We start from the raw sequence: 20,839 nt of genomic DNA, 5'->3' as shown, positions 1-20,839 counted from the left end.
ACTTGATACACTTTAAATCCTGTGCCCACCTACCAACAGCATTTCTTTGGCTGGGGCTAAACCCTGACACGGTAGTTTGACTCTCCTTGAGCAGTGTCCCAAAGATTGCTGATGAACAGCAGAGATCTTGGCTTGGAGAGCCTTTGACTAATGGAAATGGTAATCCAGCAAATTCTGAACCTTGTAATGAGAAATGCCATAGCTTTGCATGAAAAGTGATTCAATCATATTTTTTCCTGGCTTTAATTTGTCAAGTTCCAAGCTACATATACGATTTAAATATACACCAGATAATATGGTCCATCTGTTTGCTTGAGGTGTCTAGCATAGGGCCTAAAAACTCTTTTGACCAGATAATTTTGATATCCCTTTTGTTTTTCAGTGCTTTATTTTTCATTTAGGGTTATTTCATCCCAAGTAGGCATATCCACTAATTAGTTTTATTTATATCTTAATGCATGTGATTGTTAACTGATTATTTTTCAGTTCAGTGGATCAAAAGTGAACTTCTACCCTCAGAGTATATAGATGCACAGTTTTTGTACCCTGATGTCAGAAAATAGATACAGTTGGTCCCTCGTCCCTCAGTATCCAAGGTGGGGGCTTGGTTCCAGGAACCCCACAAATACCAGAATCTGCAGATGCTCAAGCCCCTAATATAAAACAGTGTAGTGGGACCTCCCCGGCGGTCCCGTAGTTAAGGCTCTGCCTTCCAATGAATGGGGCGCAGGTTTGATCCCTGGTCGGGGAACTAAGATTCCACATGCCATGCAGTATGGCCAAAAATTAAAAAAACAAACAAACAAGCAAAAATACCAGTGTAGTATTTGCCATATAATCTATGCACATCCTCGCATGTACTTTAAATCATCTCTAGATTACTTATGATACCTAGAGAGGAGAAGATAGTGGAAGAGTAAGACGTGGAGATCACCTTCCTCCCCACAGATACATCAGAAATACTTATGATACCTAATACAATGTAAAGGCTATGTAAATAGTTGCTGGTGCTTGGCAAAGTCAAATTATGCTTTTTTGGAACTTTCTGGAATTCTTAATTTGGAATTCGGAGTACTTTTGATCCAAATTTTTTTAATTTGGAATACTTTTGATCCACTGTTGGTTGAACCCCTGGATGATGCACAAAGGGACGATTGTACCATTATCTCTGGGAACTCCTTCTTTCCCCATTTTGGAAGTGTTTGCTTTTTTTTTTTGGTTTCTTTGGCTTTTCCTTCACTTTAAGGCAGAGGGTAAATATGTGGACCAGTAATCTATGTGAGTAATTTTTTTAAAAAATCATTACACCTGGGCAAATGATGTAGCAAAATGGTTTCATGATAGACCAGAACGTGTCTTCCGTTAGCATCATGAACAGATAGTTCATCGTGATCTCAGAAAGCCAATTCTGAAAGTAAGAGAAAAAAAGGCACCACGTGTTTGAAACCTCGTTTAACAAAACACATTTCATGTTCCTCCCCGCAAATCTAAATTCTTACAATTCATCATTGCAGGATTTGAGCAGGTTGCAAAACTTGAAATCTGATTTGGAAAGTAGAATGAGCTCTAAAGAACATTGCTTCATTGAATGGGGACTCCCAAAGCCCCTTGTTTCTAATCCCCGTTTGCTATATTCAGGAATGTTCTTTTTCCCTCCTCAGGAGGGTACTTACTATTTTTATTAATATGAAAAACAGATCTCCCTATGTTTGGGAACTTGAACCTCCACAGTAACTCGATTCCATTAGCTGGAGTCACTTAGATGTTTTAATCCTCTGAAATAAATTGCCGGTATATTTTCATCGTCAAAAAAAGAACACCATGTAGAAATAATATTTGTACAGCAGGCGGTTAGGGACTATCATGTAACATACATATATATGTCCCAACAGCCTAAGACCTTTTTCAAAACTCTGCAGCTACACTTTTCTGGTGAAATATATTCAGATGGAATATGGTAGGTTTTTTTCCTTTCCACAATGCAGTTCATGAAATGGCCAGGTAAATACATTACAAATACATTGTATGTGATTGAGGGGCTGATTTGGGATGCAAGTCTGGGTACCTTGGTGCCCTAAAAGTGAGTACCATTCTCTGGGGTTTCATACTCTCTGCTTATTCACTATTTTGGAGTCTCATCAGACACCATGGGGTGAGCCATCGCCAGGTGTATTACATGCTGCTTTGTATGGTTATAGTTTATAACTCAGCAGAGCAGAATGTCAACATGAGAAACCAACTGAGAGATTCCTTTTTTTTTTTTTTTTTTTGAGTTATTTTGGCTTCAAGTCTTGCTAACAAGGATAAAAATATTCCATTCACATTTTATGTTTTTACCAGCCAGATCACGCTCGGTAGCCATCTGAATGGTAAAATATAGTAGAAATAGATTTACTTTTGTTTCCTTTCTCTTGGGCATGAACAAGTCCTCACTCTAAAGCCTATTGGCAAAGTAGCTTTAAGCCATTATAATCATCCTTTTAGGCACGTGTGTGTGTGTGTGTGTGTGTTATTTGGTGTTTTCAAGCATAAAAATAAATTCAGAAAATGTTTCCACCAAGTTTTAGGTTAACCTAAGAATGTTATAGGATATGTAAGTGTCACAGATGCCCAGTCAGAACGTTTAAACTCTTTTCAACATTTTGGAACAATGAATAGTAGACAGAGTATTCCTTCTTAATTAGAGAAAAATCTCTTACTATCTCTCTTTTTTTTTAATTTTTTTTTTTTAATTGCAAGATGTTCAAAGTTCCTTTCAAAAGTGCAAAAACCTTAGGGGGTTTCCTCACCAATACTAAGAGGATTCTGAGTCTGTTTCTGAAGGAAGCAGGCCTTTTTGTCTAGCTCTGTGCCATTTTCAGACAGGAGTTAATTGTCAAATTTATTTTTCTTATCCCCTCAGGCACCACCAAGTCTGAAGATCGTGCTGCTTTGCTGAAGAAATTCAACGAACCTGGGTCCCAGTATTTCATTTTCTTGCTGAGCACAAGAGCTGGAGGCCTGGGCTTAAATCTCCAGGCAGCTGATACCGTGGTCATCTTTGACAGCGACTGGAATCCCCATCAGGTATGCATGTCTCTGACTTGGGGGCCCAGGCCTCCCTTCTGGAGAGGAACTGAAAGACTAGCAGTTCCCTCCCTCATACACATTTATGGGGCAGAGCACGTTTCTAAACGAGTGGGCCATTTCCTCAAAGGGAAAATAGCCCAGCACATTATTATGGCTGTTTTCTTATCTCCCTCGGAACATAGATATTGAGATCTCTTACACACGCCTTTGGTGTACCTTTGAAGAGTTCAAGTCTGGGGGACAAAGACTCAAGTTTCTGCCTAGTTTTAAACCACCACCCCCCACCCCCCTACCCCATCTCCTGGGATTGCCGCTGAGCAAAGCATATTTGGTTAAGGATAAATCAAAAATGTTCCAAGACAAAAACAACAAAAAACAGCTAACATTTATCGGATCCTCACTCTATGCCAGCCTCTTTTTGGTCATTGCTTCATTCAGTTTTCACAGCATCCCTGTGAGTTTGTTAATATTACTCTTTGCATCTTTACAGTCAAGGAAAATGAGTCCCAGGAAGCTTTATGTAACTTCCCCAAGGTCAAACGATTTGTATATATTAGGTAGTCTTTTATTCTGTGTGTTTTATTTAAAATCATCACCAAAAAATATTCTATTCTGTACACCTGAAACGTTGTAAATACTTCAGTTTTTAAAAATGGCTAGAAAAAAATATTCTGTGGAGCATCTACTACTAAGTCCTCTTAGGCGGGTAAGTTTAAGAGTTTATCCTTTTAAAGGAGTACTTTGATTATTAAAAAACAAACAAACAAATAGAATAGGCCCCTCGTGGCACAGTTTCCTTACATTAGTCTGGGAGGTAGTACTACACCTGCCTGTAAGGTATTGGGTGGAATGATATTCGTGAGGATGAGATTCACATTGGAACAAATGTGGATTCAAAACAGTAAAAAGGAGAACTGCAGCTCTCACATAGGAAGGTGAATTCTACATCAGCTTAACCTGGGCTCCTCCCTGTACGTTGGTCTCCTCGACTGTAAATATGCAGAATCATACCGTCTCACTAGGTTGTTGTGAAGATTGGATGGAAGAGGCTTACAGAAGTTGTTTTTGGCAGGAAGTGGGATTCAGGGGTACATTAGAATTATGAGGGAGCTTTTAAAGCACAGCCATGCCTGCTTCTCATTCCCTGCCACCCTGCCCTTAATTCTGTAGGGTCTTCTCACCTCTATAGGCTGTGTAGACCTCTCTATACACAAGCTCCCAGGAGATTCAGATGCAGGTTTTCTCACATAGCTGGGGAGCCCTGATTTAAAGAATAAAGTGGTGGTTCCAAACCTTTGGGTGTCCACCAGCAGTGACCACTGCATGTGCAACCAGTCATTCTCTCTAGGCGAAGATGTTAAAGTCGAGTTCCTATTGAAATGTTCTGACCTTGAAAAGGGTTGCAGGCGACCAGCATAAAGTATACCAGTCTCCAGGAAATATTTTTACATACCTTATATATTTTTATGTCCCACATTGCATTCCAAAGCCCAGGTAGAATTCATATTCCTATGAGAGACCTGCAGTTTTCCTTTTGCCATGGTGATTCAGTGTCTGTTCCACAAACATTTACTGAGGGGTTGTTATGCCACAGGCCCTGAGCTAGGCTGGGTATCTAGGGGAGGAATGTGTGATTCCCCTCCTCCCGGGAAGCTCAATGAGGTTGGATGTTTAGATTACCCTCCTTGCTGCTGCCTAAATCTTCATTGAGAAACAGTAACCTGTGTATAGGTGAATGGTGAGTTCACTAGGTTTTATCTTCTGAGGTAAACATTTCTGTGGTGTCTCAGTTGTTCACCTTCATTGGCACAGTGCTAATGCTAAGGGACCAAGGAAATCACTGCTTCTGGAATTGCTAGTTTACCATGAGAAAGGATGCTGGGACATCTATGCATCTCTCTCTGTCTCTCTCTGCTTCCCTGTCTCTGTCTGTCTGTCTGTCTGTCTCTCTTTCTCTCATACGCATACACTTTTATGACCAGTAGGTGAAAGCAGAACTCTAGAATCAAAGTTAATTACATGCACACCCAACAGTTCACTTTTCACTGCATGTTACCTAAAATTTAGGCAATAAAACACCGAACCCCACATTTCCTCTGGTCTAATTTGCCATAAATTCCTCACACTGGGCCATATATTTCTGCAGGTATATACGTATCTGCCATAGGTGAATTCACTTCCACCTGATATGGTCAACTAGACTGACCAGATTTTTTCATGCCTGTCACTTAAACATGGCCATTAGTTTGGGCGAATTTTTTTTTCATTTTTGGGAATAAGTGATCTTAGACTGATAAAGATGAACACTGATTTTTCATCTAAAAGGTAGGAGAACTAACTTTTATTAAGCGACGACTCTACCAGATGCCATGAGGCACTTTGCATACCTCATTTCAGGTAATCCTCAAAAGTATTTTACACATAAGGAAACCCGTCAATATTAACTTGCCCAGAAACACAGCCAGGATTCACAACCATGTCTGTCTGGGTTTGGGTTTGAATCCTGGCTTTGGGCTCTTTCTACCCTGTACTCCTGCATAAATGTTGCCCCCAGGTAAAAGTTGTAGAGTTCTTTTTACCATCTTGGCTTCAGCATGCATTGAAAATTTGTTTTTCTGTAATTATTCTTTATTATGTTGAATCAAAATTAACGCACATGGATGAAATAGGGTTTATTTGACATAGGTTGACAGATTGAAGATACAGGCCTTAAAGTTGCTAACTGGAGGTCGCTGCTAAAGTCAAAGATAGAACATATGAATGTAGAATTAGCACTAAAACCCCTCGGGATTATCAGGACTCTCATTCCCAAACTGTTATGAGAAACATGGGTTGGCACTTTATTTTCTTCATTTTAACCCATGAAGCTGGAGCTGTGTTGTTATCACAGAATGATCAACCACACAGTTACTTTGGAGGCCCTTTTCTCAGGCTGTGTTCTTGTCTTCAGCTATAATCACACCTAAATCAGTATGGTGGGCTTTCAGACCACTGAGACCTCAGAATTGGTGAATAATCCATTCAGTGATTACAACGCTTCTTTCTTTGTCGTAATACCTCCCCCCCATTTTTGGCTTAGGGGCCCACAGGCTTACCTTGCGTAAACTTCTTCAGCCTAGAAATAGTCATTTTTGCTATTTTTCAAATAGATAGATCATCTTACATTAAAGTTTTTTTGTTTTGTTTTTTGGGTTTGCTTGCTTGTTTGTTTATTTTGGCTGTGTCGGGTCTTAGTTGCGGCCCGCGGGATCCTTTGTTGAGGCATGCGAGATCATTCGTTGTGGCCCACGGGCTTCACTCTAGTTGTGGCGTGCGGGTTTTCTCCCTCTAGTTGTGGCACGTGGGGTCCAGAGCACGTGGGCTCTGTAGTTTGCTGCACGCAGGCTCTCTCGTTGAGGCGCACGAGTTCAGTAGTTGTGGTGCGCAGGCTTAGTTGCCCCGCGGCACGTGGGATCTTATTTCCCCAACCAGGGATCGAACCTGCGTCCCCTGCATTGGAAGGCAGATTCTTTACCACTGGACCACCAGGGAAGTCCCTAGATAGATCATCTTAAACATACCAAAAAAACACCACTGCTGCCACCACCACCAAAAAAAACCAAAAAACTAATTGCTGTAAGCACCCAAGGGTTCAAGAACTTGTTACCCTTTCGGTAGATGGTCCATGCCCTCTACTTCCTCACCCAGCATATTCTGCCGCCACCTGTATCTTAGTGTTTTGTGGGTTATCAGTATCTTCTAGGACAGGGGTCAGCAAACTGCAACCCAGGGCTGAGTCTGGCCCGCAACCTGATTGTGGACCACCTGCAAGCAAAGAATGGTTCTCACATTTAAAAGTATAAAAATGTAAATTGAAAAACAAAGAAAAACGATTATCAGCCTCTTGGTGAGAACAGTCGCTCAGTGTTTGCTCTTGGCCAAGATAGCCTGGACTATTTACCACTGGGCCCATTCTGGAAGCAGTGTGTGACCCCTTTTCTAGGAAATAATCAGGAGGTTGATGACACAGAACTTGCCAGCGTGGCCACTGCTCAGCCATTCTGGGGAAGATGTGTGGAGAGAGATGACTGAGCTCAGGGCTCGAAAAGAAAATGAAGTTTAGGGTTTCCACGCCGCCACCCACCCCACCCCCCCCTTTGGATGAGTCCCAGCTGTATTCATGGTTCAGCTCTCCCATATTTATAGTCACTTCTTCAAATATCTTCTGAGGAAAAGCTTTTGCCTACTTAGTCATTTAATTGTAAAGGTCCCTGCAGCACAGACAGGTCTCCTGGGCAGACTTCGGCCTGTTGTCTCCTTGTGCTGTCTAGGTGACCAAGAAACTCACCTGGTCAAGACGATGGGCTTACAGCTGTAGCAGGGTATCAGCTCTGTGCAAAAGAGGGTGCCAGGGATGCAGGATACAGGGGACAGACCTTTGCCCTAAAGCTGTACACAGGTCTAATGGGGGACACGTGGAAACAGCTAATTAGCATTGGAGAGATCATCACCTGGACCAGAATGAACAAAAATGATGTACCAAGAAGTTTTTATGGCATAGCCTTAAGATTAGGTAACTCTACTTCATAGCTTTATGACGGTTTTTATTTAAAGATTTCATTAAAACCTTATTTTTTTATTATAAGAGTAGTATACATTCAAAGCAGAAACAAATTGCCAAACCACATGAAAGTAAAATGAAGAAAATTTAATAACACCTATAATCTTTTTTTTTTCCCAATTATTAATTTATTTATTTATGGCTGTGTTGGGTCTTCGTTTCTGTGCAAGGGCTTTCTCTAGTTGTGGCAAGTGGGGGCCACTCTTGATCACGGTGCGCAGGCCTCTTACTATCGCGGCCTCTCCCGTTGCAGAGCACAGGCTCCAGACGCGCAGGCTCAGTAGTTGTGGCTCACGGGCCCAGTTGCTCCGCGGCATGTGGGATCTTCCCAGACCAGGACTCGAACCCATGTCCCCTGCATTGGCAGGCAGATTCTCAACCACTGCGCCACCAGGGAAGCCCAACACCTATAATCTTAATACCTAAAGATATAAACATTATTAGCTTCTTGGTATTTGTCCTTCCTGCCTTTTCTTGGTATAGATAAATTTATGCACATAAGATCATAATGTACATACTCATATATAACTTGTAGTTTTCACTTATTATAGCTTTATGATGTGTCATTAAGTTTTCTTAATGAGAGTATAATTTTTAATGTACTATGTTGTATATACATAAAGTAAAAAACTGTAATTTATTTAACCAATCTGTTATTATTGAATGTTGACTTAATTCTGCTTTTTTAAAAAACCATTATAAATAATATATAATGCCGAGAGGTGCATCCTTACTGTAAGTCTTTGTGCATATCCATGATTATTCCCGTAGGATACCTTGCCAAGAAGTGAAGTTTCTGAGTCAGGGGCCATACCCAGTTTCAACACTTCTGATATATAGTGCTAAATTTCTATCCCCCCCAAAGTTGTCCACTTTACTACTCCACTAGCAATCCTTTTCATTCCCCAAACTAAAGATTGAGTCTTTGATGGAATTAGATCCCAGGAAATTTGCTACATGGGCAATCATTGTATGAACAGTGTGTGTTTATGTGTATAATGTATGTGTGTATAATTCAGCAATGTCTTAAAAATCATCTTTAACGCCTTCCTTTAACCTTGCAACTTAGGGTTAGTTGTAGTTGATATCCAAGTCATAATTCTGACACAAAATTTATTTTTATTTATTTATTTATTTTTTTAGTTAGGGACAAATCTGATGGTGAACCTAGGGACAGATTAAACACACACACACACACACAAACACATCTTGAGACCTGGATTTCAAAACCTGAGATGTATTTCAGTTGGCTAATTTGAACCCAGTTTCCCTCAACTAGGAATGACCTTGAATTTTCCAAAGAAGGTAGCTTGTATATTTTGAAAATGTAAGCAGAATCTTGCATTAGTAAAGGTGGGTTAAACAATGCTTCCATAGTTCCCTCTTGGGTGGGTGACCTGTCTGCTAGGCTAATCCAGGCACAGTGGCCCTCAAACATGTGGTTTTCTCAAACAGGACCTGCAAGCACAAGACCGCGCTCACCGCATCGGCCAGCAGAACGAGGTCCGCGTGCTGAGACTCTGCACCGTGAATAGTGTGGAGGAAAAGATCCTCGCAGCCGCAAAGTACAAGCTGAATGTGGATCAGAAAGTGATCCAGGCAGGCATGTTTGATCAGAAGTCTTCAAGCCACGAGCGGAGGGCATTCCTGCAAGCCATACTGGAGCACGAAGAGGAAAATGAGGTATCCCAGAAAGCCAAGTCTATGACATCAGTGATCTTGTGTCTTGCAAGGATTGAGAAGAACCTCTTTGTTCTTTAAAGAATTTCCTGGGCTGGCGTGAATTAAAATGAATGAATTAGCTGCTTTGTTACACCCCAAGCACAAAAAGCCTGTGAAACATCCAAACGAGTGTCTTAAAAGCAGTTGCTAGAGGGACCTGAAGGCTTGGCCATCGAATGCTTCCCTGGTTTCTGCCGGGAGGTGCAGCCTGCACGCTTGAGTGTACTGTAAGTGCTGCCCTCTGTAGGGCAGATGCAGAACCGCAGAGAGGCCACTTGCAGGAACAAAATCGCTAGATGAGACAACACAAAGCTGGAAGGGTCCCTCCTTGCCTTTTCTTTCTCCATCCTTCAGAGCCCTTTGTCTCTCTTGCCTTTCGGTCAGGGATCACAGCACTTCAGTACGTTTGTAGGATAAGCCCTCACAGCTGTCTTTAGCTCTTTGAGTCATACTTTTACTGGAAAAGAGTGACCTTAACCTTTACTCCAAATGCTCCTGTAAGAACTGACCAACGGCTGAGAAAATTATTGGCTAAAAAAAAAAATCTCTTTTTACTTGCCAACATTGTTCGAAGAATGCATTGATTATGTTTCTCCCAGGGGATCTTTGGGTAGCTGTATTTTTTTAGATTGCCAGTCTTAGTAATTCTATACTAAATTTTCATCCCCAGATGGATTTGAAATAGATTAAAAGACATAGTTCTTATGTAATCTAGAAAACTGTACAAAATACCAGTGCCAGTCCTTACCATAAAATTGGCTTGGGATGGACAGATTTGGTTTGGTGTGCCCATGTTCGTAAGTGGAAGAATGGGTTTATCTTACCTATTCATGTGGAATACATTTTCATTGCGTATATTAGATATACAGTTGACCCTTAAACAACACAGTTTGAACTGTGTGGGTCCACTTTCATGTGGATGCTTTTCTACAGTAAGTACTACAGCACTACATGGGTCCGGAGTTGGTTGACTCCATGGGTACAGAGGAGCTGTGGAATCGGGCAGCCGATTTACGATTTACGTGTAAGATATACATGGATTAACCCCAGATGTTCAAGTGTCAACTGTAGTTTGATTTTGCCTTAAGTAGGATGTTTTTGAAATCTTCTATAAATTATAAACCAAATTCTTTCAAAAATCTCATGTCCCTTTTTTTTCTGAAATAAGTGGAAATGTGAAGTAGTTCTTGATATTTAAAGTAATCCTGAAATGAATCTTTTTGCAAATTGAAGAGCACTTTTCTGTTATACCTCTTCACTTGTCAGTCTTATATGTTTGATTAGTTATCTATTAGATTTCACTAAAATGATGAAAAATGCATATGCACATACATTCATACATTCACGCATATTTTTTAAATTTTGATCTCAAATAATTTACCACGTCTGATTCTGGAAGTTGAATATTTGATACAGGTTTGATTCTCAAAATTGAAATATTTGATACAAATTTAGAATCAGATTTTCAGGTGATTTTTTTTTTTGTTGGTGTTTACACACATGGACATTTTAAAAATAAAATACTAGGGTGAGTGATATATACTGTCACAAAGCAGGTGTGAGCAGAGCTGATACTCAGCCAGGAGTCTCCACGATGCTTTTGCTTATTTTGTTTTGTGTAGGCCTTGTGAAAATAGTCCCCAACCTGGTTTAGGTGGAGTGTAGGGTTGCCTGGAGCTTTCCAACCTTCCTAAGCCTCAGGGAGATGTTGATCCCTCCCAGTCCTGAGGGCCCTTGCAGGACATTTGGTCCTGTCCAAAGCATCCATAAGACATCTGGTCCATAAGACATTTGGTCCACACCAAAGGGTCCTCGATGTTTGATCCTGTCCAAAACCACTTGTCAGGGACCAAATATACTCATGGATGTTTTGGATGGGACCAAATTTCAAGAACCTTTTGGCGTGAACCAAACGTCTTATGGACGTTTTGGACAGGACCGAATGTCTACTAACCTTGCGGGCCTGCAGTGCAATCCGGCGCCAGTTGCTTCTAGCTCTGAGCAGCCTGGCTGGGGCCGCACACACCCCTTCCAGGCTATCAGTGCGTCAGACAAATGTTATCATCTTCTGGATCCATGTGTCCTGGTGTGGAAGTGTTTGGGGACACTGATAGCCTGCAGTCAAGGGCTCTGGTCCTGAATATCAGCGGCAGCCATCACCATGGTTGACGGACCATGGCGCACTCGGGCACAAGGAACCCAGGAAGATTTATTGCCCACTTGTTCTCTGTGAAGGCCAGGCCACTGTGGACAGGCTTCTCGCCAGTTTACAAGAGCATCTTTTCATCTTGGGCTTGGGGGAAGCCCAACCCCACACTGTATAGGTGATGAGGGGATAACATGGCCCTAGGGATAGGGTGGGCAAAAGCAGGACATCTTTTCACCAGTGGATACATTAACCGAATTCTTTGTACCTTGAAGTCTCAGCCCACTCCCAGCTAGTCTATTTCTTTGTCAGATGAAATGTAGTAATGTGTTTAGACAAATTGCCTTCCCTCTAGAGATGACCTAGCATAGACAGTTTTTCACAAGTAATTATTATCTTGAGTCATCAGTTTTTACTTTATTGAATTGCATTCATTTCTGACACGGTGTGCAAGACATTATCTTGAGAACAGACAGAGTCATCTCATTTAAGCTGCTGTGCCACTCGTACCCTTTCTAGAACAGGTTGCCTTGTTTTGAACGTATGATTTGGGAAATTAGATGTTTGAAGTTCTGGGTTTCCCTTTCATCCCTCTGCTGATACACTGAAACTCCTCATTTGATTTTGAACAAGCTCACTCAACATATGATAAAAATAATTTTGGGCGGTAAGTTGTGTAGTATCTGCCCAACTTTTAGAATCTTTTTTTTTTAAGTGTGAAAATTATAGCATAACATTTCTAAAAAATTTGAGAACTGTTGGTTTCTGAGGAATTTTCAGAGCCATAAGGTGCGTTGGTCTAACATACTGTAAAATGAAAATGTGAGGCCTTAGGTAGTTGATTTCTCTACCTCATTTAAATTATTTTCATTAAGAAGAGTTTTGTGGAGGTTTTGTCATTGCTACCTTTTGAGTTGTCGTGACCACAGCTCTAACACTAGCGTAACAGTGCCCACCGAAATACATATTAAACATATTTTAAAGGCTATGTTGGGGCTTCCCTGGTGGCGCAGTGGTTGAGAGTCTGCCTGCCAATGCAGGGGACGCGGGTTCGAGCCCTGGTCTGGGAGGATCCCACATGCCGCGGAGCAGCTGGGCCCATGAGCCACAATTACTGAGCTTGCGCGTCTGGAGCCTGTGCTCCGCAACAAGAGAGGCCGCGGTGGTGAGAGGCCCGCGCACCGCGATGGGGAGTGGCCCCCACTTGCCGCAACTAGAGAAGGCCCTCACACAGAAACGAAGACCCAACACAGCCATAAATAAATAAATAAGTAAATAAAAATTAAAAAAAAAAAAAAAAAAAAAAAAAAGGCTATGTATTTGACACACATACACACACACATATATATGGTTTTTATGGTCTTGCTCGGTGCCTTGTCACTAAGTTTCACGTACTCATGTCCTTTGTAAAGCTTTGAAAATAAGCATTTATGTTGGGGATAAGGTTAACAGAATTAAAACAATTAATATTAGGCCCTTTCTCATGGAGATTTCCTTATTTAAATCCTACATCTTCTCTGTGAAGGAAATGTCACGCCCAGTTTACAGATGAGGTCACTGAGGCGGGGAGACATTCAGTAACTTGTTCTAAAAGTAAGGGAATCAAGATACACCCCTGCCCCGAGAGAACCAGTATGTCTTAGAGAGTGCACCACCTTTCCTCCCTAAACAGATTTTGCTCTGGGAAGATGGTTTGAATCGCTTGCAAAATAATAATGGCAAGTACTATACCCAGTGACCCTTCTGTTGTCTTTCTGGCGTGAGAAATGGGGTCCCACTGGTCTGGAGGACTGATTCACCTTACTTATCAGTACCTCAGCCCAGTTGTCTATCCTCTCTCCGGAAGCCTGTTAAATTGTTCTGTTCTGGTCTTAACCCCAGGAAGAAGATGAAGTACCCGACGATGAGACTCTGAACCAAATGATCGCTCGACGAGAGGAGGAATTTGATCTTTTTATGGTAACGTTACAGAAAATCATGGAAACAAATGCCTCATTCCTCTCCCTCCTTTTCTGTTAAACACAAGATGTCTGGGGCCCGTGTGCCCTGGCCAAATTTCATTTGTGAAGCCTGGGCCTTTCCTTCAGTTCAGAGCCTGCAAACTGCCTGGCTTTAGCCTGCAGACATATTTTGTTTGGCCCATGCCATGTTTTTTTTTAAAAATTTCGAATCTGCTGCCAACGCAGAAAGAATCCTGATTTCTGGCTTCTCTTGAAAATTGAACATGGGCAGTAATACCAGGCCCACATCTCTCTATGGAAGCGTTTGGCTAGGGCTGAGCAGCAGCTGCGTCCTCAGGACAGGCCATGTGGTCTACAGCTTACCACAGACACACCCCCCCCCACTTCCAGCTCATTTCTAATCCTGGCCATCATCCTTCAGGAAACCTGCCCTGCTCCTCTAGGTAGAGTTCACAGCTATTCCCTAGCTGTCTCCTTAGCCATCAAAACAAATATGCTCCCTGGGGGCGCGGCAGGGGGGCGGAGAGCAACTAAAATGACATAGTCCTGCCTCTTCTTCTTGTTGAAGAGAGCCTGCTTAAGCAACCTTCCAGATGTGCATCAAGGTGTAGACTTCACTTAAAGATCAAAACTGGTTGCATTTCACTGGTACAAAGCAGATGCAAAAGAACCTTGACATTTGACCGTTTTAACATCCATGGTTTCAACCTTGACGTTCCAAGAGACGTAGTCATCTGCAATTTTGCTGAAACCCGAGCTTGATTATGTGTGTGGCCTGCCGCAAGGTCAGTAGGGAAGGGAGCAACCCCCTTGGCTGGTGAGGGAGGCCCTCAGAAGTCATATTTGACTGCGTTCTTAAGGCGTCTGCTATAGCTATTTATTTATCTCTGTATGCGCAACACTCAGAACAGTTTCTAGTACATAGTAGTTGCTTAATAAATATTTATTGAACGAATGGTGGCATTTGCATAATTTCGGGCCTTGTGAGGATGTCAGCATAGGTCAGGATGTATAACGTTGCAAGGCTCCCCCCAATACCTTCAGTCATTTTGATCTTCCTAACATTTAGCCTGACCGTGGAGTGAGTAAATAAATGTGAACTCTAAGTCTGGTGGTCGAATGCTGCGGAACCCCCAAATCAGAGGCCCCAAATTTGAAGCCCCCAGGTCTCAGACAGGTGATTTGCACGAATGAAGCAAGTGGACAGGGGTGTGTGGCTGGTGGTGAAGGGTGAATGGGAGTTGCTTTGTCTCCGGGGGACAGAGCTGCACGCCCCATGTAGCCAGAAATTCCAAATTTTCAAGAGAAGCTAGAAAGTGAGGTTTTTATATTCAGTCTCCGGATTTCAAAATGTTTGCAGCTAAATTCAGTTTTTTATTAGTATTTAACACTTCAAGCCAAATAAAATACGACCCTGGGCCAAATAGGACCCACAGGGTTTGCAATTTCCACCTCTTTAGCCTAGGCAGTCTGAGGAGGGAACCCCAGCTGCATGGAGGCTTTTACGTTATTTTTGTGGTTTTGTGACTTTTGGGAACAATGATTGTGCACACACACAGTGATTCAAGATAAAGGACATTTAATTCTTTCTCTGGAAACTTTCAGGTAGCCATGGGAATAAGTCCTACCCTGGGATGTGCACTTTTCTCCCCCTCCTAAATGAACCATCCTACCCAGCTAAGGCCATTTTGAAGAGAAATGACAGAAAAACGACTTTACCAGCGTGTTCAACATAGGGTGTTCATAAAACCTAAATTTCTTAACTCATACTGCCGATCACCACCTTTATAGATTATTCTCCGTTTGGGGAGATTAGCGATACACGTAGGAAATAGACATCTTTTCTCTCTTTGAGGAACTTATTAAAATGTAGATTACTAGGGAACACCGAGGCAAGAGGCCCTCAGCTTCCTTGGCTGATCACTGATTGGCAATAATTCAGCACTGCTGTAGCCTCAGATACTCTTGAGGCCCTTGGAAAGGATAAGCTGTCTGCCATTATACAAATTAGATTAGGCCCAGAGATGGAGATTTCCATCAGCAGTCCTGAAATAAGAGAAAAAGAGTACTTCTCTTTTCTGCCTTTCCGGCTGGGTATTTGTAGAAATTGAAAGCCTCAGGGAAAAAAATTGGATGTCTGGCCAAGGCACAGCCTTCTTTTAATTTGGGAATATCAGCCTTGGAACAGGTGAACCTGGTTAGGGAATACTTCTCTGTAGGCGTTTTGATTTTGTGAATGTTGTGCTTGTTTCTTAAAGGTTGGCTTCTCATTTTTGGATAATACAGATTTTCAGTTCACTTTGGTTTGCTTTGCTTTGTGTTGGTTTTCTAAAATCTTCTAATCAGCCGGCTGCCTTTGGCCAATTCACTATTCATTAGCACCTCCACCAGGGGGCAGGAAATCAAATTGAATCCTTGCCAGTTCACTCAGATTGTAGTGAGAAACAAGAATGGAATGTGAGCTAGATTTGGAGTTCGAATATTTAAACTCTTTATCCACTGTTAAAAAAACAAAAAGTTAGCTCCCTATATAAAATTAATACAGACGTATTATTTGATTTTATATCATAGGCACTGTAGTTAAATAACACACATTAAGCAGATAGTCTCTTTAAAATAAAACCTTTCTTTCGAACACTTTTCTTGTTTCTCCTTCTAAAAAATATGACTTTAGAAAGTTATCTCTTATACTGATTACCTATGAATTCTACCTAAAAGAGATCTTTGACAGGTCAAGATACATATCTGAAACATTTTGCTAACATACAAACATGAAGCTTTCAAGCTGCTCTGCTCCCTACAAAGGCAACAAGTACTTTTAAAAGTAATTGTACTTGTTAGCATAAGGTTATTGGGTCTTAAGACAAACATATTCATGTAGTATCTGAATAATTAATTAGGCTTAGTTGAATATCAACATCAAATTTTGTACTGGTCTTCTGCAAGCAGAAATCTCTGGGAAGAGATCCAATCATGAGAACTTTAAGCTTATTAAAAATTGCACCAAAAAATTTTTTTGGGTCTTTCCTAAAAGAAAAAACAAAAAGCAAGTGCAATTTATTTTCTTTTGTATTAGAAGAGATTTATTTTCTCAGTTGTGGACTAATGCATGGCATAAGTCATTTTACAAGTCCTCGGTATAGGAAATGGTAATCGTATAACCAAAATAGGGAAGTGGCAATATTTTGTCATCTCTGTGTAGTGCCGTAACAAAAAAATGATTTTTCTTGATAGCTATCTAATAACTATTAGGAGATTACCTTGAGAAGCCCCTGTTTAGATTGTGCTGTTAACAAGGCATCCTTTGTGTGCTAATTACGAAGGTTTGGTGGATCCCATTTCTGAATCCAGAGCATTAGAAGGCAGGATTAAGAGCAGCCTCTCCAGCTAACTATAGCATATGACAGAACAGAACGGCCACATTTATCTACCAATAGGACTCCACCATGCTCCAAGCCTACCCCATCTTGGGAATACAATGATTTCCAAAAATGTTGAAGCATAGTTTAAGGAACTTTGAACTTTAAATAGATTCTAGAGGTCGAATTTGGATTTAAATAGAAATTTCATTTACATTTTGTTACCACTCTCAGCTCTTAAGAAAAAATTAATATTGAATCCCTGTTTCAGTACGGTAGAACCGAAGGAAGAAAGAGGGAAAAGGTAAATCATTTGATGGTTAATGGTCTGTTCGCTTGTAGAAATGGTCTAGCCAGTGATATATACATATAACTAATGTATATAACAATTCAGTGGAGGTTTTGTTTTTTTTTAACCATCAAATTGTTTAGTTATAGGTTAAAGGCAAGTATGTGGCACTTAATTTATTTACTAGCACACTGGATTTTTAAAAAAGAAAGCAGGAGGTGGGGAAATACACAGTTTGAAGGCTGTTGAAAAGAAGCCATTTCACTTATATCAGTTGAGATGAGATTACCTTTGATGTCTGTCACTCTGTGGCATGATATTTTCATAAGAGCTAAGCTTTTCGAAAGCTAAAGAATTGAGGGACATTCCTCTCCCAGAGCCCAGGTTGCACTAAAAATTCAATGCATTCATGGCCAACTGATTAATAAACCAGTTATGTGCCCACATGTCTGAGTCCAACCGAGGGTGGCTATTTTATAGTGACACGGGGTGGCTGATTTTTTTTTTTCCTGGTTGTTTAATTAAAAGCATGAACCCTATTGAGGTAAAGGAAATTTTCTTAATGAACTTTCTCTTTTATATGCTTGAAGAATACTTCTATGCCAATGCAGCAATGAGTTGTATCACCAGGGCTCATTTTTTTTATTGCAGTATAGTTGATTTACAATGTTTAATCAATTTCTGCTGTAATCATTTTTAAAATACATCCCCAATTTGAATTTTCTCACTATTACTTAAGGGGAAGCTTTTGCACCCGCATAGACTAAGAAAAGGAATTTTTTAAAGAGTATTTTTTTAAGTGCATAAGTAAATTTCAAAGATGGGTACAGGGGAAGGGAAGAGATTTGGGCCTGAGGGCTGAGCTAGAACAAGTCAGCCAGGATACAGAGGCTGCATGGGAGAAGCTGAAGGGACCCTGCAGCCATAGGAGGTGACTTGTGAAGACTTAGGTGCTGCAGGTCTACACTGTACCGAATCCCCTTTCCCTTTGGTGACACTTCTGTTCCTCCCTCCAGCGCATGGACATGGACCGGCGGAGGGAAGACGCCCGGAACCCAAAACGCAAGCCCCGCTTGATGGAGGAAGATGAGCTGCCCTCCTGGATTATTAAAGATGACGCCGAGGTGGAACGGCTGACGTGTGAAGAGGAGGAGGAGAAGATCTTCGGGAGGGGGTCTCGCCAGCGCCGGGACGTGGACTACAGCGACGCCCTCACAGAGAAACAGTGGCTGAGGGTAGGTGTGGCTTTCTCGAATTCTTGCTATGTGGAGTGTTGTTGGCTCAGAGAAATCAGGGGCCTGAGGCTGGAACCCTTTGAGAGGGACCAGTTGCCCATAGAAGGGGAAGGGCCTCTGGAACATAGATAAAGTCATTCTGCTCTCGCAGGGGAGTCATTCTACATTTCAAGGCAGGGCCTTGGAAGATGATGAAGAATTGTTTTGCAAGAGCAGAACTGGCCTTTGGAAACACAGGGTTATGAGAGCTACGAGACCCACTAATGTTTTATGACCGATTGCCTGGTCATGCCTCACTCTCTCGGAGTTAGAATCAAAATGTGGAAGAGGGCCTTAGAGGACTTTTTAATTGTCCCCCCTCATTTCTGGTCTTTAATCGGAGTTACACTTTTGCAAGTCTCGCAGAGAGAGCATTCAGGACAGCGGCCTCTTCTATCTGCGTTATTTCCTAGACCCAAAGAACATTAGCGCTGGAAGGTGCCTTTGTACTCTCTTGGTTTTACAGACGAAGCAGTTGAGGCCCCGAGAGGTTAGGTGATTCCGCAGGATCACACAGCTGGCTAGAAATAGCAGAATCAGTGAGCGCTGATGCACTTGGGGGCTCGATGTCGGCTCAATCTGATCTGACCATCGCCAGCGCAGACTAGGGCCTGGGGCTCGGGTCACTGACACTTGGAAACAGTATTCTGTAGCTCGGGGGTTTTTGTTTTCGCTGCTTTGGAAAATGTCAGTTTCTCATTTTGACTGAGGAATGTTATCTCCTGCTGTTCGAGCACAGAAATATCAAAATGCTCCTAGGAGCCACGTGTGTGAGTGCTGAGGCCAGTGTGAATCTTCCCTTTGAAGGTTTAGCCGTAATTTCCGTTATTGGGAGCAGACTTAGTACCAAGGTAGACAGAACAATCTGGGATGTGCGCTCCAGGCAGCGCCGGTAAACGCGTGCTGGAAATTGTAAGGGTGGTTGGGTGAAAACCAAACAAAATAGAAGCTGGTTTTGTGAGTTGTTCATTTTATTGAAAGGGAATATAGTTGGCAAGCTTTGTAAAACATGGATTTTAGGACCCGGGCTGTAAGTAGGTAGGTGGGTCAAAAAGCGATGGGGGAAGTATTTTGAGATTGGATATCAAAGGCGGACAGGTCTTGGCACCCTTTGAGATGTGACTTACTCAGGGTGTTGTATGATGAGAGAGGGATGACCTAAATTTCGAAAAGATTGGAGCCTGCGGTATCCTGAAAAGAAAGAGACTAAGAAAGCATTGCTCATATTTATGGTTGAGCAATGGCATATGAAATGTAACTTTTGTGTGACTGTTTACTGTCACATCCAAATATTCCAGTGGCCTCAGAATACGGTTTTATGGATTTCTTTTGTTTCACTATTGTGAGGTTGTAGTTGTATAATTAAGATCCATTCTGTAATGGGAAGGGGTTTACTTTAATATTCATTTATGAGCTTGGGAAAACACTTTTCCCTTTCTCTTTTATGTAAGCAGTAATTTAAATACCTGGAATATTACAGGAGATGAGACAACAACCTAGGCCAACATTCTAAAGTCAGTCTTTATATATGTATAATCTCCACACACTACAAGCAAAATAATCTCGTTTATTGGGCAAGAAGGTAGCTGAATTTCTCATTTTTTTCAATAATCAGTGGCAAATGCTCTTCAAAAAATAACATTATGAATCTTAGGAAGTTTTCAAGATTAGAATACCTCATTTTTTCTCTTCTTCATTCAGTTTGTATCACTGATGATTAGCACCATGCTAACACACAGTAGAAACTCAATGAATGCTTGTGAAGATGAAATGATAACCTTATAAGAGGAAAGTGGAAAGTTTCTAATTTACCAGTAATGCTAGGATAGTATCTGTGTATCTAGTAGACTTTCTTTTTTTTCCATGTGGTGTTTCTTCACTGGATTCACATCCTTTTGTCTATAACATGCACATCTAAAAATGGAAAACTAGTTTGTTTTACAAAACTACACCGTGAAATTGATGTTCATAGTTTTCACCTTAAGGTGCCTTGCAAGATACCAGGTCACCCAAGAAGGACGAAGCTGTTCTCAGTACAGCTTTACTGTAATACATCTTTTGTAATCCAATCTTCCGGAAAATGTGCATCCGTATTTGGTATGAGCTGGTAACTTGCTGTTAACCAGGCCATGCAATTAATGCAGAATGCCTCCTGGCCTAAGCATTCAAACTAGATGCTTGCAGTTATTTACTTTCTTGTTCACCAGCAGAAATCCTGTTTAATACTAGCCTGTTAAGCTTTTTGTGGTAATAAAATTTTATTCAAGGGTTTCTCATGGGCCTGGACGTGCAGAGATAGTCTCCACCGGCCGATGACTGAACACAGTGGGCGAACCTAGGCAACGCAGCCTTGAAGGGGAAGTTGGCCCGGACTGTTGTGTGAGAAATGCTGTAGCAGGGCTGCAGTAACTCTCCTCTC

General features: G+C 41.5%; 1 protein-coding gene across 7 annotated transcripts in view; it reads left to right on the top strand.

Moving 5' to 3' along the window:
- SMARCA2 (SWI/SNF related, matrix associated, actin dependent regulator of chromatin, subfamily a, member 2) overlaps positions 1-20,839 on the top strand; it is a 175,327-nt gene that overhangs the window by 91,194 nt on the left and 63,294 nt on the right. For all 7 annotated transcript variants that reach the window (XM_036855210.1, XM_036855204.1, XM_036855206.1 and 4 more), the window contains 4 exons: positions 2,903-3,066; positions 9,125-9,352; positions 13,419-13,496; positions 18,163-18,381. In XM_036855210.1, coding sequence (XP_036711105.1) covers positions 2,903-3,066; positions 9,125-9,352; positions 13,419-13,496; positions 18,163-18,381 — 689 coding nt within the window. The remainder of the gene's footprint in view (positions 1-2,902; positions 3,067-9,124; positions 9,353-13,418; positions 13,497-18,162; positions 18,382-20,839) is intronic.

Source organism: Balaenoptera musculus, chromosome 6 (assembly GCF_009873245.2).
Source record: "Balaenoptera musculus isolate JJ_BM4_2016_0621 chromosome 6, mBalMus1.pri.v3, whole genome shotgun sequence".
NCBI lineage: Eukaryota > Metazoa > Chordata > Mammalia > Artiodactyla > Balaenopteridae > Balaenoptera > Balaenoptera musculus.
This window is presented reverse-complemented; position numbering and strand designations above follow the sequence as displayed.